This window comes from Onychostoma macrolepis, chromosome 21, assembly GCF_012432095.1.
Source record: "Onychostoma macrolepis isolate SWU-2019 chromosome 21, ASM1243209v1, whole genome shotgun sequence".
Lineage (NCBI taxonomy): Eukaryota > Metazoa > Chordata > Actinopteri > Cypriniformes > Cyprinidae > Onychostoma > Onychostoma macrolepis.
In genome coordinates, this window is record NC_081175.1 from 16,835,130 (window position 1) to 16,861,085 (window position 25,956).

At 35.9% G+C, this 25,956-nt stretch overlaps 1 protein-coding gene and 1 long non-coding RNA gene across 2 annotated transcripts in view; one reads left to right on the forward strand and one right to left on the reverse strand.

Moving 5' to 3' along the window:
- Nucleotides 1-790: 790 nt before the first annotated feature.
- On the forward strand, nucleotides 791-18,567 carry LOC131529060 (uncharacterized). Its single transcript, XR_009267990.1, has 5 exons — nucleotides 791-899; nucleotides 1,219-1,336; nucleotides 11,393-11,472; nucleotides 13,973-14,016; nucleotides 18,174-18,567. It is a non-coding gene; the product is annotated as an uncharacterized LOC131529060 (long non-coding RNA).
- Nucleotides 18,568-21,122: 2,555 nt separating this feature from the next.
- efna5a (ephrin-A5a) overlaps nucleotides 21,123-25,956 on the reverse strand; it is a 53,890-nt gene continuing 49,056 nt past the window's right edge. The window contains exons 3-5 of the mRNA XM_058759117.1: nucleotides 24,231-24,296; nucleotides 24,005-24,079; nucleotides 21,123-23,887 (exon numbers count right to left, since the gene is read on the reverse strand). Coding sequence (XP_058615100.1) covers nucleotides 23,763-23,887; nucleotides 24,005-24,079; nucleotides 24,231-24,296 — 266 coding nt within the window. The 3' untranslated portion in view covers nucleotides 21,123-23,762. The remainder of the gene's footprint in view (nucleotides 23,888-24,004; nucleotides 24,080-24,230; nucleotides 24,297-25,956) is intronic.

A 25,956-nucleotide genomic window follows, 5' to 3' on the forward strand; every position in this document is an offset into this window, starting at 1 on the left:
TTTTTAAAATGTTCGTTGGTATTGTATTCATTCTGATGTCAAATTAACGGTCGCCTCTACGGCAATTGTCATCATATTTGAGTACAAAAACGCTGCTCGGGAGAGTTTCAAGATACTACAAACAATAAATACATAAAATTATTAACATGTGCTAATGTGAGTTTATTTTTGTTGACAATATTTTAATAGTATTTAATGATTATGACCATATTACAAAACAAATTAATAATATACCATCAATGAAACCACAAAAAAACACTCTAAAATGAGGTAATATAAAAGTACATTTAAAATGTTTTTGCAACAGCCAAGTCTCACGGGCAGTGTACACCGTCCGAATCCGTTTTTCATTCATTCCTTTCTAATATAGTGCACTCAACTGCCTTACACTATATAGGGATTAGTGAATGAGTGAATGAGTGAACGAGTGAGCGATTTCGGACACAGCTTTCGTCACGCTTGTTCTCAGGGCCGGATTTACGCATAGGCATTCTAGGCACTTGCCTACACTCTCAGCAAAAAAGGTACAATATGGTACAAATAATGTTCCTCAAATAACAGTTTTGTACCTTTTCAATAACTGTACCTTTAATGGTACAATAAAGACCTCTGATGATACGTTTGGTACCTTTCTACAACACAAATGAAGGTACATAAATGTTCTCACATCAAAGATACAGTGACAGGAGAAATTACTGTTTCATGCATGATTGGTTGCTGTTTTAACTATTAGCCATAGCAACAAGACTCTGATTGGTCGAAATCGCTGGCTGCGGCCGTTACAGATTTTTCAAACAGAACAGAGAGCGGGAAGTAGACTACTTTTGCCTTTTAACAACAGAAAAGCTCTTTAGAGGGTGGATTTTAAGTGTTAATCTTGAAGACGACGAGATTTAAAGGTGAGTTTTGACAATTTATGTTTATATTAAGTTCACAAGTCGAAAATGTAAATGTTTCAGTCACTCCACGTGAAATTAATGACTTAAATTAATTAATGGAGCTGTGTGCTCAATGGTTTTAGCCATTTGTATAACGTTAATTTTAATTTTTTAATGCAATGAATGGCTTTAGTATTAATGATCGCGACTACATATACAATATGGCGTTTGCTCAACACTTCCCATTGTAACTATTAAATATTAACGGCATCGCAACACAAGACTGGCCTAAGACTAACTGGCCTACGTCGCAGCAGCCGTTAACGGAATTTTCAAACAGCGGAGAGCGGGAAGAACGCCACAACCGGGACTTCGGCTTCTTTATCGTCAGAGGAACTTCATAAGTTTAAGAGAGGCTCTACTCAAATTATCAGACGAAGAGAGGAGGACATTTAACGGTGAGTTTTATGCTTGCCTATACACTGAATCAATGTTGATGCATCAATCAAATTATCATTGAATCTGTTGTTGAACTGTTTAAGTTTAACATCGATTTTTCTTCAGGTTTGCACCCTGAAATAATGTTATTTCAATGATGAAAAATCAATCAAAAATAGATCAAGATGGTCATAAAATCAACATTTCTTCAACATAAATTAAATCACTTATTTAACATTGAATCAACATATTCTAAGATAACGATAAAGTTCTAAAAAGCAGATGAGTGTGCTTAGAATAAACAAATGAACATAGTTATCTTTAAAGTTATAACTCTTGGTCTGAACGGGCCATAACCCTTAATAATCATATTAGGCCATTTTGCAATTCCTGTTTTTGTCTGTCTCCAAATTTAAGACCTCTTGAAAACATAACTAAGGCTTTTCTCATTCCATTTAAGATATTTAAGGCTTTTAATGGATTTAAATTTGATCAAACTGAATTTAAGACCAAAGGACCCATGTGGAGACTTACCATGAACATCTTGGAGCCTGGTGTCTCTAAATTAGTTTTTTGTTGTTGTTGTTCATGCTGATCTTTCGGTCTCCTACTGCCCAGTTCATCTGAGAAACCGGCTCAATGGTTAGAGTACAGCCCAGCATCCTAATATATGCCTCAACTGATGCTCCTTCAACAGCAAAACAGCCAACCTATAAGGGCGTCAGGAACATATTTGCACAAAACATGGATAGGTTACAAATAAATGTCATGGGAATGTAGTGTCCATGTTGAATGAAAAACATGCTTTTGTCAATAAATAAATAAATAAAACAAAAATAAATAAATCTTAATGTAAATTACCATCACACATCTGGCATCTTCACTTTGAAGAATCCGCTCTGGTAGCTGCGTCTCATGATGAAACCCCAGACCTCCAGACACTAGTTCAGCCAATATTCCAGTCACTTCAGAATAAGCAATGGGAAAGCAGTTTGTGAAAAAAAAAAACACAGTATATCAACAACTTCTATGATACACAGCCTTAATTTTTCATAACCCTTAGTGTAGAGTTTCTCAGCTCCAGTCCTGAGGCCCCCCCTCAGAATGTTACAGCTGAACCAGGTGTTTCAATAGAGTGGGGGAACTATGACATCACTTTGTAGGCGGATCGGCTGTTAGCATGAAACTGGTTCCTTCGACAAAAAGCCAATAGGATTTTTCCATAGGCTTTTGGATTATCGCAAAAAATAAGCTCTGTGTTCAACCATAGTTCATGAAATTTACACGTTTTGTCCATCAAGATAATCTAGACAAGATAATATAACTTTGACGAATTTTGAAGCCGAAATAAAAGCGCCAGAACTGAAAAGCTAAACTTAGGCTATAAACGAACTACAGCACCACAGTCGCGCGCCTTCAACGTCACCACCACCACCAGCTCCCGACAATTGTTTCAAACTTATTTTTAACATGTTCAGTGAAGGGTTTACTCTGTGTATGAATTTTAATCCACGCTACAGGAACCGTTTCATGAATAAATACAAAACTAGACATTAGTAACAAATAGTATAGTGAATAAATGAAATAATCATAACTAAAGGACATTTAAAGCACGTATTTCTGTACATTTCGAAATAAGGTGCATTAAAAGTGAATAAATCCTTGATTAATATGAATATTTTAATTAAAAACGTATCCCTGCGTATTTAAATAACAGCAGAGTGAGCGAGTTTTTGTATATGGTAAGATTAAACTTATTTAGTGAACAAAGTACCACATTTCAGCTCTCATTTTGTTAGGATTGGTACACAAAATGTTATTTTATCCGTGCTTCAAGGAAATCCTCAATCTATGTTTTCTAACCGCTTCATGTGGCCGCAAACATTTAATTTTTACGTACCTTTAAGCAATATGCATCATTAAAGTTTAACTTTCACCACGAAAAGCCGGCAAATGTGGTGTTTACATGTAATAATCGTAATATGCGTTTACCTTATGGTGCGGAGAGTCTCTGTGTCAGTAAAGCGATAAAACAAGCATCTTCCCTCTGAAAACATGTCGCATTTCGGGGCAAAGCAAAAAAAACAACATCGAACAACAATATAAAATGCTGTAAACTATTCATTGGTTATTCTAAAATTAATTGAATTACAAATTATACTACAACTGGAAAATACTGTATATTGATAAACTGTTTGGCGTGATGACGTTTAATGTCTCCGACAGCCTCTGTAGTCCCATTTAGCAACTTGTTAGCAACCGTCTTTTTTAAGAAACATAACAGCTTAAAAAAATCACGAGTGGGGTGTAACTGGTGTGTTTTATGTCGTAGAATAAAACGTGAAAGTATCTTGAGCCTGTGTGAACCACGGACCTTATTTTAGGGATTTAACCAAAATCCCATTAAAAAAACCCATTGACTCTGGGACGTTGGAACCGGAAGTGCTAAAATGCTAACTCGCTTCCGGGTTTTCATAGTTCCCCCACTCTATTAGTGAGACATCTAAAACATTCTGGGAGGGGGGCCTGAGGACTGGAGATGAGACTATGCCTCTTTTACTATTTACTGCTGCAGCTTAAATAAATAGCTTAAAAAGCATCTTACTTCCCTTTACAAAATAAAAGATTGTATTAACAATCTTAAGATGCTTTAAGACATGTATTTTATACATTTAATAATGACTTGCCTTTTATTATTAACCTTGATTGAGGAGATTCCATCCTCTGACCTAGATTTAAAAAGGTACAGTAAAAGTAAAAATTAAGAGTATGCAACACCTGTCACAGGTTACAATCAACAGAAATTCATTCTTACCTGATGTGAGCAAACCAAGGAAATGTCCCTCTGATGGGCCTACAAAAAGTGAAAAATGAAGAATGAAAAACATAGCTATTAAGTTAACCAAATATTGGTTGTAATTGGTTTTGTGTCTTCGTTACTGTTCTACTGGAGAAAAAAAGTCACCCACACCTTGGATGACCTGAGGGTCAGTAAATTAACAGCAAATTTTCATTTTGGGGTGAACTATCCCTTTAAGGTGTGTCACAGGTGTACAGTAAAACAAAAGTAATATATAAAATTGTTCACATAACATAAAAATTACATAAAATCAAAAAATGCAATGTTTTCCCTCCCACAAAATTCAAATAAGGTCGATGGCACGAATAAGTTTGTAGAAATATGTTTTATGTTTTTTTTTTGTTTGTTTGTTTTCGCGATCAGCCTGCGTGTGCTGTCACACACAGTGTTCAAACATTACACTCTCACTATTGTGTCTGGTAGGGTTTGGTGGAAAAACAAAGTGAAATATATTTAATAAAAAATCTTACCTTGGCCGTTCGTTGGTCTGGACGGCGCGCGTTCATGTGACTCGTCGCAGACTCGCAGTTCACTCGGACTTGTCCAGAAAAACACATAAGTTGTAACGGAAGATGGAAAAAAAAAAACCTTACCTCTAAAAAAAAAAAAAAACACTTTGCCGTTACCCTTTAGGCCTGGTCTCCGTCCGTTTCGCATTTGAAATCTGTTATTAGGGGTGGCTGTATCGATCCTAATATCGATAGTATCGATACCAATGTTGGTATTGGTATCGGATCGATACTAACCTGTTAAGATCGATATTTTGGGTTAATTTTTTCTCCTATACATTAATACATTGTTTAATACATTCAACAAAGTGTAGACATGTCTGCGGGTGTATCTTCCGCTCTTTTCACATCTCGTATGCAAACATCGCTGCTCCTCCCCTGCTACGCTGTTTTGTTGTCATGCCATCACGTGACCCAGCGGCTCAAGCGCACGCAGATACAGTGAGAGATGGAACGGTGGAACTCCGAGCTACAGAAGAAATGAAAAGGGGAGGAAGGAAATCCTTTACATACTGCATATTGTATATAATTGTATACCGAATTTGTCCTTTTTATGCAGTATCACTGTAAGGTGTATACTGAGTTTGGCCTTTTAATACTATTTCTTAATGCATTTAGCCACTTTAAATGATTTCATTATAACGGTTTTCTATGGGAGTAAAATGCTTAACATGTAATTTAGTGTGTTTGCATATATATTCTGGGCTCAGCTGCTTGCCACATATTATATTTTATTAACAAATTTTATTATACCGAATTTAGTCTTTATTTATTATATTGCAATGAGAGAAAATGAAATTCAGCATGTTGCATTCATGTTCTGGGTTCATCTACTTACCTGTACATACAGTGGGGCAAAAAAGTATTTAGTCAGCCACCAATTGTGCAAGTTCTCCCACTTAAAAAGATGAGAGAGGTCTGTAATTTTCATCATAGGTATACCTCAACTATGAGAGACAAAATGAGAAAAAAAAAATCCAGAAAATCATATTGTAGGATTTTTAAAGAATTAATTGGTAAATTCCTCGGTAAAATAAGTATTTGGTCACCTACAAACAAGCAAGATTTCTGGCTCTCACAGACCTGTAACTTCTTCTTTAAGAGGCTTTCTGTCCTCCACTCGTTACCTGTATTAATGGCATCTGTTTGAACTCATTATCAGTATAAAAGACACCTGTCCACAACCTCAAACAGTCCAACTCCAAACTCCACCATGGCCAAGACCAAAGAGCTGTCAAAGGACACCAGAAACAAAATTGTAGACCTGCACCAGGCTGGGAAGACTGAATCTGCAATAGGTAAGCAGCTTGGTGTGAAGAAATCAACTGTGGGAGCAATTATTAGAAAATGGAAGACATACAAGACCACTGATAATCTCCGTCGATCTGGGGCTCCACGCAAGATCTCACCCCATGGGGTCAAAATGATCACAAGAACTGTGAGCAAAAATCCCAGAACCACACGGGGGGATCTAGTGAATGACCTGCAGAGAGCTAGGACTAAAGTAACAAAGGCTACCATCAGTAACACACTGCGCCGCCAGGAACTCAAATCCTGCAGTGCCAGACGTGTCCCCCTGCTTAAGCCAGTACATGTCCGGCCCGTCTGAAGTTTGCTAGAGAGCATTTGGATGATCCAGAAGAGGATTGGGAGAATCAGATGAAACCAAAATAGAACTTTTTGGTAAAAACTCAACTTGTCGTGTTTGGAGGAGAAAGAATGCTGAGTTGCATCCAAAGAACACCATACCTACTGTGAAGCATGGGGGTGGAAACATGCTTTGGGGCTGTTTTTCTGCAAAGGGACCAGGATGACTGATCTGTGTAAACGAAAGAATGAATCGTTGAATGAACCATGTATCGTGAGATTTTGAGTGAAAGGGCATTGAAGATGAAACGTGGCTGGGTCTTTCAGCATGACAATGATCCCAAACACACCGCCCGGGCAACGAAGGAGTGGCTTCGTAAGAAGCATTTCAAGGTCCTGGAGTGGCCCAGCCAGTCTCCAGATCTCAACCCCATCGAAAATCTTTGGAGGGAGTTGAAAGTCCGTGTTGCCCAGCGATAGCCCCAAAACATTACTGCTCTAGAGGAGATCTGCATAGAGGAATGGGCCAAAATACTAGCAACAGTGTGTAAAAACCTTGTGAAGACTTACAGAAAACGTTTGACCTCTGTCATTGCCATATAACAAAGTATTGAGATGAAATTTTGTTATTGACCAAATACTTATTTTCCACCATAATTTGCAAATAAATTCTTTAAAAATCCTACAATGTGATTTTCGGGATTTTTTTTTTCTCATTTTGTCTCTCATAGTTGAGGTATGATGAAAATTACAGGCCTCTCTCATCTTTTTAAGTGGGAGAACTTGCACAATTGGTGGCTGTAAATACTTTTTTGCCCCACTGTACATAATAGGCCTATATATATTTTTATAAACTATAGGCTACCGAATTTGGCCTTTTCATATCACAGTTTTTTTATTGCAATAATAACAAACAAATATTACAGTATGTATAAAACAAAGAGAAAATACAGTACGTACATAACTTACGAAAATCCTTTCAATACTAAACAAGTTATGGTTTAGTAGGCCTAGTTCTTTTTCATATCACTGTCTTCATTCAATAAGCCACTTACGTTAAACTTTTCTTTATAATGGTAGAGCTGGGAATCGATTCCAAAAAGAATCGTTTCCTCGATTCCAAAGGTTGGAATCGATCCCATCAAGAGGAATCGACTCCTCATTCAGAGCTTTTTTCAGTTCAACAAAGCTTATCTATGGGTGCCTCTCAAACGGAAGGCTGCATCCTACGAAGGCTGCACACATTTAAATGTCGGTACTGAGATCATCAGAATTTGAGGATGCAGCCTTCCGTTTGAGAAGCACCATTCGCCTCTTGCTCGATAAAAGCCGTAATTACAGTTGTGAGATAGATTCTTTTTTATAGGTCTATATAAAAGATCTATTTCATTTTTATATTTGTATTACCCTTCGCCTCATGCTTGCTAAAAGTGATTAGAAGTCTGATTCGTTTCCACGAAAAGGTTCTTTCGGATAGTTTTAATGAACCAGTTCAAAAAAAAAAAAAAGATTCAGGGGTTATTTTACGGTGGAACTGGCTTATGTTGTCCACAATTTTGAGCGCTGCACGACAGAATAGATCATTACCTGATTGAGGATCTTATTTCCATCTAAAATACAATTTTTTTTTATTTCTATCAGCCAATGATAATTCTAAAAGAAAACCTGGATCAGTGGCCGAGCATCTGATTGACAGATAAACCACGAGCTCTATCAGTGTTATTGTTAATGTTCTGGTTATTTTGTTTCAATGTACAGTTTGTTAATTTTGTTCAAAGCATACAGTCAAAGTAAACTTCATCATTCAGCTGAACTGTACACATTTATTTTAGACACTTCATGTCTTTTTCAATTCATGCGATATGCATGTCCCTGCTGAGCAGTGAGCTATGACTAATTTCACGGGCAAAGCAGACAAAATTACAATTTAAAAATCAATCATAGCTATAGAAATTTATCGTTATATTTTGCAAATAAAGCTTCATATTATGAGAAGAATACTTTCGACGACCTTTATATCCTGCAGTCATGGCGAGATTAGGTTCCTTCGATCTAAAAAAACAAAAATCGAAAAAGAATCGAAAACAACAGAGGAATCGATTCTCGCAATCGAATCCCATCGATTCCAGAACCAGGAATCAGAATCGCTCTCAGTTCCAAAACATTCGGAATCTAACAGCCCTATATAATGGTTTTCTATGGGAGGAAAATGCATAATGTGAAAACTTTGAGAGTTGCTTTCATATTCTGGGCACATGCTAACTTGTAGGCCTATATCTAGTTTGCAACATTAATAAGGTGTATACTGAGTTTTGTCTTTTAATATTACGTTCTTAATTTATTAAGCCACGTTAATTATTTTTATAACTCTTTGCTATGGGAGGAAAATACTTAAAATGAAACTGTGCATTGCTTTCATGTTCTGGGCTCCTCTGCCAGCAAAGTCCTTTTAGAAGGGCAAATAATATCCACGTAGCTTTAAGGTGAATATAATATTAGTCACATCAACATTAGTATTGTTAATTTTTTTAATTGTTGTTGGTCATTTAAATGTATGTTTTTTTAAATGACAAGTATCGATATCAGTATCGGCGATACTGGCCCTGTATTTTCTTGGTATCAGATCGATACCAAAATTTGCAGTATCGCACACCCCTATCTGTTATACCGTGCTTTGATTTGATTGGTGGTTGGCATCCAGCTTTACTGCCATTACTTCCACCTAATGGACTGAATTGTGGCGCATGAAAAAAACCCTCTGTCTATTCTGTCTATTCATTAAATGTATGTAAATTCCACATGATTTAAATCTAATAATTATAATAAATATATAAATTATAAATAATATAAATGATAATTATAATTTAAATGTTTAATTATAATTTAAAAATATTTTGATTTAAAAATAAAAATGTTTAATTTAAGTTAATGACTGGATGACCACAAGAATTATAAGGACATTCATTGGAGCATTTAGTCATTATCAGTCTCTGGCTGAATGTACTCCTCTAGCTAGCCAAAAACAGGTAATGAACACATTAATTATTAATGTAAAAACACTACTACTGCTGCTGCTAATAATAATAATATCCAGCTGGTTTATCTGAGTTATATCTAATGGTCACAGTTCTTTGTTAATCCACACACTCAGCAGACAGTTTTATTTATTTAACGGTGCAGCTAGTGGTGACGAATTTATTGTTTGATGAGCAGAGTAATGTCAATGTTGATAAAGCACAGTAAAACTGTACTTAAGCTGAAATCTGAAAGTCTGTTCACCCAAATGTCCTTTTGAAATGTAACGTGCAAAATGGCAATGTTGTATGTAAAGTGGCATTGTATGTCTTATTTGAATTAACATTTTTCATGCCATATGTGCAATGCTTGGAGTAAAATTACTCAAATTTAAAAATATAATTTACATTTACCATTTCCTACAATAGTTTTAACATAAAATTAAAACATACCGTTTAATGTTTTATAAGTTGTGAAATTAAAATGAAAATGTATTACAAAAATGATATATGTTTAACTTGTAGCAAGCAAAAATTGTAGCACAGTGATCATTTGAATGGTATTTTTTTCTAATTGTATTTACACTAACAGCTAAGACTCTTGTGATTGTATTTTTATTAAATACCCACAATGAATTTAGCAAAATTCAATGGGGATTTGAAAATGTACTCCGTCATGTCATGGAACATGTCCTCAACCCGCCCTGTCAATCACTGCATCAAGGCAGCTCGAAATGCATTTTCAAATTCACACAGAATTTTGCCACACTCATCGTGAGTATTTAATAAAAATGCAATCGCAAAACTCTTAAATGTGATTGTACATGCATTTCCAAAAAGTAACATTTAACTGATCATTTTCCTAAAATATTTGATTGAACGTGTTAAACGTATCTAATCATTTCTGTAATATATTTTAATTTAGCGATTTATAACAATTTTAAATGTTTAAATTATATGTTAAAACTAGTGTAGGAAATGGCTAATTTAATTATATTATTGAATTTGAATGATAATTTTTCCCTAAATGTTGCACACAGGGTATGGACAAAGTAAATCCAAATTAGAAATATATTGCCATTTTTCATAATATAGAGATTGTAAAATAAATTCATACGAATCGTGTGGCTGAATCCAAGTCTTTTAAAGCAACATGGTCACTTTATATAGAGAATAGATCCAATTTAGCCCTTTATTTCTAAATAAACATTGATCAGAAGCTCAACCATACTTGCTTGACATGCAAGAACAAATCTCATTGATTCTTATGCATCATGCAAGCATGTTTGAGCATCCTTTTTCCAAAACTGAATGCTATAAACTTTATTCACTGATCAATATTTCTGTGAGCATAAATGCCTAAATTAAATCTGTCTGTTATATAAAGTATCCGTGTTTGTTTAGAAGATTTGTATTAAACCACTCGATTCATATGAATTTATTTACCAAGTCTTCATGAAATTTTTTGAAGCATTACATTTTTGGGTTAACAGACTTTCAGTGGAGGACCTGAAATCTATCAGGTTTCATTAAAAATATAGTTATCTGTTTTTCAGTAATGGATGTACGTCTTATGGGGTTGTAAAAACATGAGGGTGAGTAAATTATGACATTTATTTATGTTTATTCTTTGGTGAACGTTCTCATTATCATTTACTGTCAGTATGACTTTTTTTTTTCCCCTAATCATTTTTTGTTGTTGATGAGCAATTCACAGACAGCATTCAAAGGGTGAGTAAATAGGGTCACTAGTGACCCAAGGTATGTAACAGTGTAAATATGTAGATTTTTCTCTGATCAACAATAATTGATTCTGATGACTCTGTCAAGGTGACAATGTCTGATACACGATGATGACATGATGCTTCACTTATTACAACAGGCATAAAACAAAAGATACACAAGTGTCAGAATTCACTGTTTCCTATTAAAATTAAAATGAATAGATGCTAACATAGTCTTCTGTGGTCTGCAACACAAACACATTTCAGATTTAACTTATGTTTCATGAGATTTACACTAAAGAAACAAGTCATTCACATTAAATATGATAGAATCTTGCAGTGTAATATTGTCATTACATATGTGTATTTTGCATTTATGCAGGTGAAGACTGTGTCTACTGTTGGGGAGGATGCTATTTCATGCCCACGTGAAGACTTTGCAGGACCAAAACACGACAACCAGTATGTCTCTTTTGTTGATGTCTATACAATGACAGCTAATTGTTAAAGGGTTAGTTCATCCCAAAATCAAAATCATCATTATCACCCTTATTCCATTCCAAAGCCCTTAGACTTTCGTTCACCTTCAAAATGCAAATGAAGATGATTTAATGAAAAATGAGAGATTTCTGTTCCTACATTGACAGTCCACACCACTACTTTGATACTTCAAAAAGTTAATAAAAAGATTGTAAAACTAATCCATATGAATCGAACAGTTTAGTCCAAATTTTCTGAAGAAACTCGGATCATTTTATATGGTGAACGGATTGAATTTATGCTTTTATTCCCATTTAAACATTCATCAGTACACACATCAGATATGGTAAACAAAATACACATTAATTTCCACAAGAACCAGTGAAGTTTGTTCTTGTGCGTAAAGCAAATATGGTAGAGCGTCCTCTTTGTTCAATGTTTATATGTGAATAAAAGACTAAGTTCAGTTTGTTCATCATATAAAGTGATTGAGTCTCTTCAGAAAATTTGGAGTAAACTGCTCAATTCATATGGATTAGTTTTACAATCGCTTTATGAATTTTAAAGCATCAAAGTGGCAGTTGTGTGGACTGTAGAGATGTGCAGATGAGCTCAAACGTCACCCGAATCTGCTGCTTCAAATAAATTATCCGCCCACCACCCACCCGCACCTATATTTTTCTCTGATTTAGGTAACCGACCTGACCCACACCCGATCGTCACATTACAATGATTCTAATTAGACTAATTCTTAGTCTTGCATGATGATATGATGAATGGATGGTTCATTTTTAACAGCAGATTCAGTGATGTGAGAGCTGATCTGCGCATTACGGCTCCGATGCTGGACACCGGAGCTGATCACGGTCGCTCTAGTCAAGTCATTGCTTGTGTTTATACCCATATCTATTAGGGGTGGCACGGTACGCGTACCGAACCGTATGGTTCACGGGGCAAATTCCAAATGGAAGTGATCATCCCTATCCCCTTGGAGTGGGGACTTTGGAGTGAACATGGCACGTGCGAGCCATTATTTAGTCGTTTGAAATGCACTTGGCAAAGGGAGCGATCTAATTTCCTCATAATCTTCTGCTGGGATGTTCCCGTGACAACGCAGCATGGCACGCAGCACAGCAGATTCGCTGACAGACACCGGCATAAAAAAATATACATTTTATATTTTAAAAAGTTGTATACATATTAGTTTTTATATATTATATAGCAAAAAACTTGAAAAATGTTTTAAAATATAAAATGTATGTTAATTTGCAACAGGTATGCTAACAACAATAAAAAGACATATGACATTAAAACAGCAACAACCCCTAATATATATGTATATATATTATACCGCCCACGGCGTGGCACGTTTCAGAAGGATCCCAGAATCTCGTGGTCTCGCGAACCCAGTTGCTTCGCTCCTGGTGTGATTTGGCACCATGTGGAGGACAGAACAAAACATCGTCGGAGCCGAAAGAGGTAACGGTAACAAGCTAACAATGATAATAGACTGCTTTTAAATGAACATTTAATTAAAAAACAAAAGTTCTTCTTTGGCCAGATTATAGTCTACACTTTCTTAATAGCATAAACACACGCTTTACTCCATTCAAACTTTATCTGGAATGCCACTGTAACTGTCACTGCAACTTCCCGAACAGGCGAACACACACACAAATTAAATCTGTGTCTGTCTGCCTGATGAAAAAATTTATTTAAAACACGTTCATATTTTAGAGAATATTTGCATCACTAATGATTCATCTCATCCACCCGTGACCCACCCGCAATTAATTAGAATGTATTTTTTTATTACATGACCCACCCGACCCGCGGATTACCCACGGGCCCCGCGGATACAACTGCCAACCGCACATCACTAGTGGACTGTCAGTGGAGGGACAGAAATTTTATTCAAAAGATCTTTATGTGTTTTGAAGAGGAACTAAAGTCTTATGGGTTTGGAATGACATGAGGGTGAGTAAACAATGACATTCAATGACATCCAGGTGACTCTTTCATCTTATTTTTAGTGAACATCTTACCTTTCACCATACAGTAGCCCTAGCTCTATATTGCACCTTCAAGAGTGCATGAGAGAAGTCTGTTCACCATGGGCATGCTTAAATACTTATGGTCATGTTAAATACTCAAATGTGGGAACAAGCTTCTATCACAAGTGCAATTTTTTTCACTGTTATATAGGGCTGCAGCTGACAGTGATTGTTGGAACAATTCATACACTTCTGGGTACTTTTTGAAACTTAAAGTCAATCATCTAAAAAAATTTTTTTTTTTTTTTTGAGGGTTGTTCTTAAGGGCAGGGTTAGGGGGTAGAATATGCAGTTTGTACAGTGTAGAAAATGCCTATGGAAAGTTACCATAAAACTTGAAAAATGTGTTTGAATTGTTATTTTATACAATGGCAAACAAGAAATACCATTAATTGTAATGAACTCTTCTTTTCTTATCTGCATTTCAGTTATTCCAGGAAATTGGCCCAATGCATGCTGTAACTGCTTTAAGGTGTTTCCAGGATTTCACACTCATAAGACCTTAGTTCATCTTCGTGAAGATATTTTGGTAACACTTACTGGTGCACAAATATGTATTAATCATGCTTAACTAATGCACAGATAATCACGAGTTAATGTATAACTAATGAAGAACTAAACCATTTATTAATAATTACTACATCAGCAACTAATAAACATTCTATATGATTCATAGATTAAGTAATAAATAAATTGTTATTAGTTAAATGTGCCACAATGTATTAGTTCCCTAATGTTATGTTAATTATCACAGTGGTCAAGCTATGTACTTCAACTTCCAGTTGTCTGCTTTATTTAATCATTAGCTAATGATGGCACAGAAGTATTAACCCTTTAGGCACCAGATTTTTTTTGGGAAAAATGCTGGATTTTGACATCGAGATTTCAAAAGCACATGGCTTGAAAGGGTTTAAAGATGGAGATCTACTGTAAATTAGAAAAATGTTGGGCATGACCGAAAGTTTATGTGGGGTGTAAATATACTCATCTAATTTCAGGGTTCGTACGGGTGCTTGAAATCCTTGAAAAGTGTTTGGATTTTGGATAAAGTGCTTGAAAATGCAGTTGTATTGGTTTCATATATATATATATATATATATATATATATATATATATATAAAACATTTTCTTACGGAATACTTCATATAAATTTGTTTACATAAAATAAGCTACAGCTCCGCTCGAGTCCGTGTGGCTGTAGTGTGATCTGTTTGTCTTTATTGACGCGCGCCCTGTGATGGAACCGAGCGGGAGATAAAAACACGTCAGGAGGTTGCCGCTTAAAGTGAGCATTGGCTTGAAAACGACAAATACAAATTATGGTTAAAATAATGTAAAGTCTCCTGTAAATTCTGCTTTTTTTTTCATGGGAGAATCTGTGCTTTCAAGTCGTGTAAAAGGTAAGCAAAAATGCCCATGCTCAGTTAAATTAAATATGTTAAGACTGTCACAATTAAAGTGAAATAATAAAATAAACATTTCAAAGTGTAATGCAGGGTGGTTGTTTTTAATATTAATTTATCTCTGAAGTGAACCGACTGCCATGGCATTTTCTTTCATCTCATGGACGTACAGTATAATGTCTGAAAGTATCATTTATGAGCACAGCTGCTTTGTGCTCAGCCATTACCGGGGAAACCGCTGTATCAATACAGTTCCAAAAGCGTTCCTTTAAACTATTTTTAAGAAATAAAGGAAAGGGATGAGTCAAAAGTGTAAAGAATTATTTTAATTTAAAGCACACAATACATCTTACTGTTTAAATGTTTTAGATTTTGGAAGGCTGATTTTAGAATTTTTGAAAGCTTTTTGTTCTGAGCAAAAACAGCAGGTTGGCTTATTGAAAGTGCAAATTAATCCTCTGCCATCAAATCCTCTGAAAAACAAAATTATTCTTTATAAAACTCTGTTTGTGAAAACCTGTATTTGAACTGCAAATCATGTTTTTTTGCAGTCATTTTATGGTTTAATATGTTACCATAGACATTGCCCTTCCCCGCTCATATAGTATTTATTTGATTTGGGCAGGTCTCAAAAAGCCTTACATTTTATTTTTTAAATCTTGGTGGTACCCTATAAATTATTTCTTTCTTTCTTTTTTATTTTATAATTTATATACTTTATGTTGGCTATTTATATTATGCAATGCTAAATGCGATCCAGACCGGTGGTTTTTAATAGCACAATAACAAAAAACTCAAGTGTGTGTGTGTGTGTAAACATGTAATTTACTACAGTTTAAAGTGCTGGAAAATCTTGAAAATGCACCTTGAAAGTTCTTGAAACGTGCTTGAATTTGAATTTGAGAATGGTGTAAGAACCCTGTAATCTGCATATTATGACGTCATCAGGGGGCGGCGCTTTTGAATTTCATAATATTCAGGAAATAGTAGATATTGAATTGATGTTTGAACTTATTTGCATGTTTGTTTGTTTTTTCTCTTTTTATCCTCATTCCAAATGATCAGAAAGCAGGAAACCAACAATAAAACAGGAGAAAGTAGGCTACTAAATTATTACTATATTACGCATGTAAACAGTAGTCTACTTTTTGATCAGTTCATCAGTAATATTCAGGAAATAATAGATATTGAATGGATGTTTGAACTTATTTGCATGTTTTTTTTTTTTTTTTTGTGTGTGTCTTTTTATCCTCATTCCAAATGATCAGGAAAAGAGGAAATCAACAGTAAAACAGGAGAAAGTAGTAAATTATTACTATTTTACATATTACACTATAGTAAAATACATGTGCCTATTTTTTGATCAGTTGACCAGCTATCTGCCCAATCAGGTATCTAGGTGACAGTTTATAGTTCTTGAGAGTATGGTACCTCTCATTGCATGGCACAGCGCACAGATCTACCCCTCACTGACTGCATCTGTACTGCCTGCCGGCGGCCCTTTGAGCGCGCGCGGTCAGAACAAACGGCGCAATCTGGCTGACCATCAGCAACGCGGAGCCTCTCCTATGGACACTAAGACCACGTCCACCCCTGTCACCCCCATCCCTGTTGGGCAAAGGCTCGAAATGATCACTTGATGGTGCTTCGTGAACACTCGCCTTTTACGGCGGCACCATTGCGCATGCAAAGATGTACCAGGCGAAGCGCGATCATTAGACGACCGATTGTCATTTCCAAAAGGCAAATATTCCCCTTCAGAGTCAGAATCGGCGAATAACATTGGCAACACATCCTCACGGTACAACTTTTTATTAGCCATTTGGCGATTTTCTCTCACAATTTACTCGGACGCTATGAACTGAACTGCTTCCTCATCAGACACTATAGCTCACTTGCTCTGCTATTTCCTCAAACACTTTTGGTCTAGAATCGAAGTACTACATGTCTGCCATCTAGTGGTAGGGAATACAAATGAGATATTACACCATATTAGGAACTACAGTCTGTTTCATGAAGTATGACGTCTTGTCGCAATTTTGCAACTTTGGCACTTAGAGGGTTAACTAATTGTTAAGTAATATGTCATTGTGGTTATGGATTTTGAATTAGTCGTGCCTCAACAAGTAAAGTCATAACATAATGATATCTTTGCAAATCATTAGCTAATGATTAATTAAAGCAGACAACGGGAAGTACAAATGCATGGCTTCGACCCATTGTGGTAATGAATTTACACTATTAGTTAATATAATTTGTTATTAGGGAATTAATACATTGACACATTTAACTAATAACAGTTTATTGATTACTTAATCTATGAATCATGTCGAATGTTCATTTGTTGTGGATGCAGTAAATATTAATAAATGGTTAAGTCTTTCCTGAGTTATATATTAAGTCATGATTATCTGTGCATTAATTAAGCATGAATTAATGCATATTAGTGCCAGCGTATTGTAAAGTGTTACCGATATTTTTGATGAAATCCAAAAAGCTTTCTGTCCTTCCACTGGTAGCAACACAAATTACACATTCAAGGTCCAGAACTGAAAGAAAGACATCAGAGTAATACATGTCACTCACTTCTGTGGTTTAACCTCAGTTTTATGAAGCGATGGGAGTGCTTTGTTTGTGCAACACTATTTACACCTATTTACAAAATAATTTATCCAAAGTGTATTTATTATTTTGGTGCTCCTGTGAAAGTGCATTGCAGATCAATGCTTTTGTAAATAAAATGGTAAATTATGGATTAGTTTTGTGCAAACGTAGCACTCACATCGCTTCATAAAATTGAGATTAAACCACTGGAGTCACACGGATTACTTTAACGATGTCTTTCCTACTGTTCTGGGCCTTGACTGTGTAAGTTGTGTTGCTGCTTATGGAGGGACAGAAAGCTCTCAGATTTCATCAAAAATATCTTGCAGTGATTCTTTGTAGTATGCATGTTTCATCTTTAGACTTTACTTGTTTTGAAAGTATGGAATGAGTATTGTATGTCTTTTATAGTTGCAAAATGTCCTTTTAGATGTGGATTGTTTTTATGCTGCTCTAGTTTTACATCTGGTGATATTCAGGGAGAAAGTGAACAATTTTCACAATCAGACAGGTGTTACATGCAAAGCATCTGTAGTAAAAATACAAATATTCCAGGTAGTCAGTGGGAATATAAATGAAATCAATTTACTTCTGTCTTTTCTAATACTGATTCTTTATTTAGTTCAGGAAGAACCAGCCACACTATATTCCACTGTGCAGATTTTGGGAACGTCTGACTGGACACAAGTCTTCAGTGAGAAGAGAATCTTGAAATTTGAGAAAAAAGAGAAATTTGCTGAGCAGTTGAGGTGGAGGATGGTGTTTTTTGAAAATGTTAAATAAATGCAGGGATGTTGTGTGAAAAGTGGTGGAAAAAAGTTTTCTAGTTTGGTTAAATAATGTAACATTTTAGTGTAAATGTATTTTATGTACTGTAACATTTTAGTTTCATTGTATTGTGAAATGTTTTGCAGCTTTTTTTTTTTTTTTCTAAAGGGGGCCCAATCACATTGAAGAGATATATTTATATAATATTTTGTTATACTATGGGCTATCTACAACAATAAAAGAACCAAAACCCCAGAAGACATTGCGTAAATAAATTTAACAAACAACAGGATAAAAAATGACAAACTATTTGCGAACAGAAACTTGTTGTCAATGCCGCCCCGCGAATTTATCAATGCAATAGTTTTGCAGCTGAAAAGCTACATGACATTTCTCAGTAGCGAGGTTCTTGAAGCAGTTCAATTTAAGATTCGCTATTAGTAGACGCTGCTGCTGAACGCTGTGCAGGTATTCACATGTGCTTAATCTCTCTCTCTCTCTCTCTCTAATAACCGCATTAGACTGCATTCATAACTGCATTAGCCAGCATATCAATGGCTCAAGCCTCTGTTATTAGCTCTAAAATGACGTTTTGGAATTTGCAGTGGAAGGTTTGGGATGAGGTGTGTAAAAAAAAAAAATAGTTCAACACATATGAGATTTCAGGACGGAAACATGTCAGATGTCTTGAAACAAATCATCTGAACAATGTCTTGATGTGTGGTTGTGACTCCTTGTAGTTAAAATGATTAGAGAAATAACTCACGAAGTTGTACACCGCGCCTATTAATGGAACGGTCTTTCTCAGTTCTCAAACAAATTAAGAGCTACATTCGATTTTTATTGACTGAACGCAAGCACTTATTGCGATAGAAAACACTGTAACGCTTCCACAGATTAAGAAATATTTATGTTTGCTTGGGTGGTAATATTATGCCTATTATTTTAATAGGGAAGGGTAAATCCGGCCCTGCTTGTTCTGCAAATTAGACTCTTCAACCTCATTTGCGCTCTCGACGATTGAATCCCATTGGCCGAATGTGTAGAAAGGGGCGGAGCTTATGTGTATTTTGAGGGAGTGTGAAAAAAATACAAGTAATGCTACTTTAAAACGTTAAAAGCTCAATGTTTTCATAGCGTGCCAAGCTAAAGTAAAAACAATGCTTCAGGAAATTGAGGTTACAAATTCAGAACATTCTCTTAACATGAGCTTTACATAAAACCAATCAGATTTTTTGACGATGCAGTCAAAAGTTGCTTAAAATACATTTTAAAAGTGGGCATTTTATAAACAAATGTGCTCTGCAGCTTCTCTATCGGACATTTTATTCTACAAAAAAAAAAAACTAAACCTCACTGGATTCAGATGTGTCTTTTGCCTTTTCTCCATGAGATACCTGTAATGGTATAATTTTTCAGGTTTGGGAGACAGCTCTTCTGTTTTCCATGCAGGCTGTTTGTCTCATGGTCAAGGAGGCTCGACTTCACATTAATACACTTTGGAAGTATACAGTCACTCATTGGGCCTTATTTTCTGTGTGATCTCTGGCCTTGGAAATATCACATTGCCCCAGGCTTTCCCTGTATGAAAGGAGAAATGAATCCTCTCAGCTGTAGTGCGGTTATTTTTAGAAAGCTGAATGGGGTTGCAAATACACCATATAAAGCCAGATACTGTTTCATTTTAGAATTAAAGAAAGCTGGCCACTAAAATATTTTGTTTCCATAAATTCCTTAAACTGAGATTTTACATTTTCACACACTGATCTTTTTCCTCAGAGGATAATGCTTCATATGGCCTAAAGAACATGGGTCAAGTGTGCAAATGCAGCATGCAGGATCTTAACTAGCTTTAATACAATATCCAGCCTCATTTCGCTTGGAGAAAATCAGTTAGTCGAGCAGAGTTCAGAGGTAAATCTTTTCTTTACAGTTCCTTAGCAACCAAGATCTTATTTGCATATAATTGTAAAAGGATGAATAAACACTTTTGTTTTTTGTTTTAAAGCAATCCTTCACTTTAAAGGCCAACAAGTGGGCACATTGGGCTTTGAAGGCCAATGCATTTCCAGCGTGCGTTGGTTCTCTGGATAGTTTGCTTTTTTTTTAGCACAAACAATAACCATAACTAAGCAAATAAATAATGATAATAATTACATGTAATAATAATCTATTTTATGTCTTACCACTCAAGATGAAAAGCAGGAAATTGCTGAAATGCATAGTGTGGAATAGATTTCAGTTGTTCTTTTTCACAGCATTCTGTCTGGCTTGTTCCAAAGTTCAGGGGGCAGAAATAGAACAAGGCACAAGATATTTAGAGGCAAATCAGTGAGAACACTGGACACCATTCAACACCATGTCACCAAGGAATCCCCCTCAAGCCTATTCTTGTTTAAACTGGCCAATGCCCAAGAGTGTGCACTCGTTCATTAATATTCATTGACTCCTGAGTGTAGTAATAATAATGATGGACAAACGTTACCATTTCTATCCCTCACTCATAGAACAATCAGTTATGAGAAATCCCTGTATGCCTTGATATAATTCTCTGTTTAATAAGGATTTGAAAGAAAGCTGTGCAGGTTTCTTAAGGCTCAAATTATACAACACTGCTGGAATTTGCTGCAAAGGAATATTTGCACACTGTTAGTTCATTGGAAAGCTGTTATAAGAAACTGTTATTTTAATTGTATTATCACCTGAAACACTTCAGAATAAATACCATCAGCCCTTGTATCGTAATCCATTGGATAATACTAATATCTTAAATCAGAATACATAAAAAAGACATTAGAAGGTGTTTCTTACAACAATGACAAATTTATTTAATCATTTATTTGAGCTGCTCCAGCAAGTGTATTTACAAACAATGGCATTTGAAGATATAAAAACGTGTCATATCATAATGCAAGTCAGCGCTGTACCGTCAAGAGACGTCACAGCAAATGTCTAATATTCAGGCAACACAGCCAAGAAGCTAAGGGAAATGGTGGTTTAGATATCATATCATCTTCACAGCTGTATGAAGAAGCAGGTGTGGAAAGAATTAAGAAATGATGTCTAACACTGAAGAAATATTCTCTGGGACAAAGACGATGAGAGAATACAGGAACACAACTGCCTTGTGGTGAAAATCCCAGGTTCAACAAGACCTTGTTCCTTAAAACCTCAAGTTTTGCATATGGAAAAAAACAGATCCTGCAGTCATTTTACAAAAATAACGTTTCCTGAATTAAACCTACTAAAAATGTCCTTCTAGGTTTGTTCCCATGACAATAAATGGACGACAGCTTTTATTTTCGTGGTGCAACAACAGAACATTGCAGACTTTAAAATGTTCCACAGGAGATTTAAAAAAAATGCAGATGGGTTTTTAAGCATATGATTTAGCAATACAGCAGCGTTTTTAAGGATTGACCAGCACACATTCCTAGTTGTCTTTATGGATACTGAACCATTAAATGTTACTCAAAATTTAAAAAAAAGTACATTTAAAAAGTATTCTGTCTGCAAATGCATTTATTTCCAGAAAAAAAATATTAACAAATGTATCTGATATTATGACTTTCTGACTGGATTATTTCTTAGCTCTTCATTTATCTCTATTTCTTTTGTACCAGTGGTTCCAAATCATTAAATGATATGATTTGCTAAACAACGCACGGATACATAGCATCCATTGGATCCATGTGCTCCTGTGTTATCATTTTAAAAAGAACCATATAGCTAGTCAAACATAACCACATTAAGTCAAAAGCTGTTGATAAGTAGATGCGAATGAAAAACATGAAAACCATTCAAGCAAGGAAAACCAGGACTGGGGCAAATATTTACCCTGTTTTGTGTCTGTAAAGGCCATTACTATTGATCCCAGCAGGAGATCTCATCTTTCTCCATCTCTGGCCAAGTTCACCAGAGTAACGCTAGCCGGCGGCTAAACTGGACACCGCGCTCCTCCCGTGCTGCTGTCGATTTTTTAATTCCAGAAATAACCCACATGAGGCCTCGCAGTATGTGGTCTGCGTGCCAGGCACTTTGGACAACATCAAAGAGCCTATTAAATCACTTTAGGGTGTCAGCTGCCACCGGGGTGGAAGCAGCGCTGCGCTACTGTTTCAGTAGATCCCAGATGAGCGTTTAATGTGCGCGGCTCCGTGTTAAAAAAGTAAATAAATACAAACGGCACGGTTGAAATGCACTTTGACAAAAGAAAATCCAAGTGAGAATTGGTTTTGAAGAAAATAATTTCATTACTTTCACTTCATGCTTAGAAAAAAATAGTTTTTACATAATTAACAATTCAGTTGGCAAGGTATGAGGAATTAAAATGTTAATGCTGTTCATTTCGATTACTCTAGGGTAAAAAGACAGGAAGCATTTACAAAATGAATGCAAAACCATTTCCTCCTTCCTATCCATGATAATGGACCCCTTTAAGGAGCGACGTGACCCCTGACAGACATGATATGGAGACGTACTACTGTTTTTTTCCCCCTGATATCATTTCAAGGATTGACTTGCTAAAATATGAACCCATTATCATAAGTTATGAGGTTGTTATTTGTCTAAATCAAGGTAAGTTGACTGCAGCTAGGCATTTGTGTTCCTTTCTCCTGAATCCTGGCTGATGACTAGTACAACAAAGTGTCAAGAGCACTAAGACTGAACAATAAATAAGAAAAGGATGATTCACCAAACAAATTAGTATATTCACTCAAATGATCGATCGGTGAGGCTCCGTACTTCTAACAAAACATCGATTTTGGCAGCTACACTTGAGCATTTTACTTCAAGAACACCACATCTGCGTTTCAGTCCCATGTACACCTGTACACAATGTACAAAACGAGTGCTTATCTTTTTCTTTTTTCTACGAAAACGCTTCAAAAATTGTCACCGTTCACCTGAGCACCTGAGTCCACGCGGACTACTCCGGTTGAGATATTAAAAAGCTCCCTGCTCTCCCTCTTTACAAGGGATGCTATCAGGCAACAATTTGCCTTGATATCTAGTAGAGTCAGCAGTTGAGTCCATCGTGACGACGTTTTCCCACAATGCACGCGGAGAGATCCCTCAGACAGTCCTCTTGCTCTGTTATTAGACTTCTCTTTTCTGGACGGCAACACTGAAAGCGGTCTTTGTCATTGGAAAAAGTCATTTTCTTGCTCTGCCCCCAATTACAAGTCCCTCTCCAACGTCACATAGGGGCACCGAAAGGACACGGACCTATTTTTGTGTGCGTGTCACAGTTTAGTGGGTTTTTTTTGTGTGTTTTTTTTTTTCGTGGGTGGGGCTTTTGTTCATTGAAAACCTTCCAGTTATATCGCCAAAGGAGCGTCTTCCTGTGCGAGAAACTACTTTTTAGCGGAGAGAAAGATCTCAATGTTTCTTAAAAGTGCTCGATCACGAGTCCTCCTGTGTATTTCAGGGATGCAGGATGCTATAAGGAGGAGAGGGAAGCCAAAAGAACCAGCGCTGAGGCCAACAAGGGCCCTAAAGTTTGAAGGCGTCCGGCGCCATTGACATCACCTCGGGATGGTTCGGCAGATTCGTGACTCGTTCCGTCTAAATGGAGGAAGAAATAGAAGATTAAAAAAGGTCTGTAATACCTGAGTGTGCAAAAACATTTTGACCTTACTGATAGTTTTGAATATGGAAATGACTTTGGCGTACAATACAAACCATTATTATTTTCTATCGAGTTGATGCTTCCATCATCGACTTTGACAACGCGGTCGTGACTTTTCTCGCAGTTGTCTGTGGGAGAAACATAAAACAGGGTGTTGTCAGGGTCGTGACATGATCTTTAGCTCATTGAGCTATTCCAGCAGTGATAAACGATGCAATTGCAACCACGTTTTGTCAGAAGCCACGCCAGGATCTCTCCTGAGGGGCTTGTAAAACTTACTTGAAGGTCTGACGAAAACTTTCAGCCTCAAGCAGCTCCGTCTCCCATTTTCACTGACTGTAGAGGCTGTGGAAACATTTTAGATGGTCAATATTAGGCTCAATCGATCCATGCTGGACACTGTTTAATAAATCAAAGTCAATTTTTAGCTTTAGATATATAACAGGGTTCAACAATAAGAATTTTCTTTTTTTTTTTTTTACTGGCCTGCTAGAGCCAGTAGTGCAGATTTTTACATGCGCTGCCAACATTTTCATCTGCATTTACATTTAGTCATTTAGCAAATGCTTTTATCCAAAGCGACTTACAAATGAGGTACAACAACAAGTAATTTATCATAAGAGACAACAATATTATTCACAGTGCACAATGCTTTAAGAGTAGTTCACAAGATAGATCTGTATTTATTATATGAAGGGGTTTGGTTTTGGTTTTGGTTTATTTTCCATGGTGACGGGGCCAGTAAACCTACATTTTTAAATTTTCTATTAAAATAATAATAATAATAATAATAATAACACTAGCTTGCTCTATTCTTTTTCTATTCTGTTTTCTTTTTATTTATTATATAATTTTAAAAAATTGATTGCTTCCATTGTCCTCATTTCTAAGTCGCTTTGGATAAAAGCATCTGCTAAATGACTAAATGTAAATGTAATAATCTAATAATTTTTATTTATAAATATAATATTTATATTTTATTATTTTTAAATATAAAAATATAAAACATTTAAATATAGATTTTTAAGAATGAATATATCATTTATATATATTTATACACTATTTAAAAAGAAAATGTACTGGCAGGACATTATCCATTAATTTTACAGATATTTCCGTTATCCCTAAAACGCAATGCAATGAAGTACAAAATTCAAAATACAGGTATAACACCTGTAAAAAAAAAAAAAAAAAAATACAGAAAATTATTTCATAGCAATACAGTACATTGAGGCCTGTGTAAATCCATAAAAATAGGGCACAATGTACTGTATATATATATTTCCTTCACCTTTTTATATAAAATAAAACATATTCTATTTTTCACTTAACGCCAAGTTTAAATAAAATTAAATATAATTTGCAATGTTACTCCAGCATGAATGCATGCACCACTTTTAACAATGCAAAACCATTTTAATTTGATTGATACATCCAAAACATATGATTAAATCAAGACAAAACCTCAATGTTCACCAGCAGCAGTTAGATAATGACCAGCACTTTCTGACAAGCTTTCCAAAATGATAACAACGCAACAACTCCGCGGGCTCAAGGCTACTAGGATCATTTATTTTAGGTTTAGTCTATCAGTACATCTTGAGATGCTACCTATCTTTTCCGTTTGCAGCTACATGCAAAAGCCTAATTTAAATGCCTCTGAGGAATACTGGCCTCAGAGGAATGCACAATCAGCATTCATTTAGCTTCTTACTGATAGACGTGGGCGGTGCTACTTTGGCTATGCTGTTTCCCTTGTCATCTCAACCATGAGCCATGTTTCTCAATTTGTCCTCTCCATAAAGAAAAGCTCATTAGCACTTTAAGAAGAACAGGTAGACAGCCTCTCTCTCTCCACTGTCTGCTCTTTATGCAGTACGTAATGCAATCTGGCGTAGTCAGGGAGCGATGCAAATGAGGACCAGTGGGGTGAGGGGGAAAAAAAGGCTTGGTATTTTACCCACAGATCACACTGGACGTAAAGGTGACAAAGTAATGAGCAATG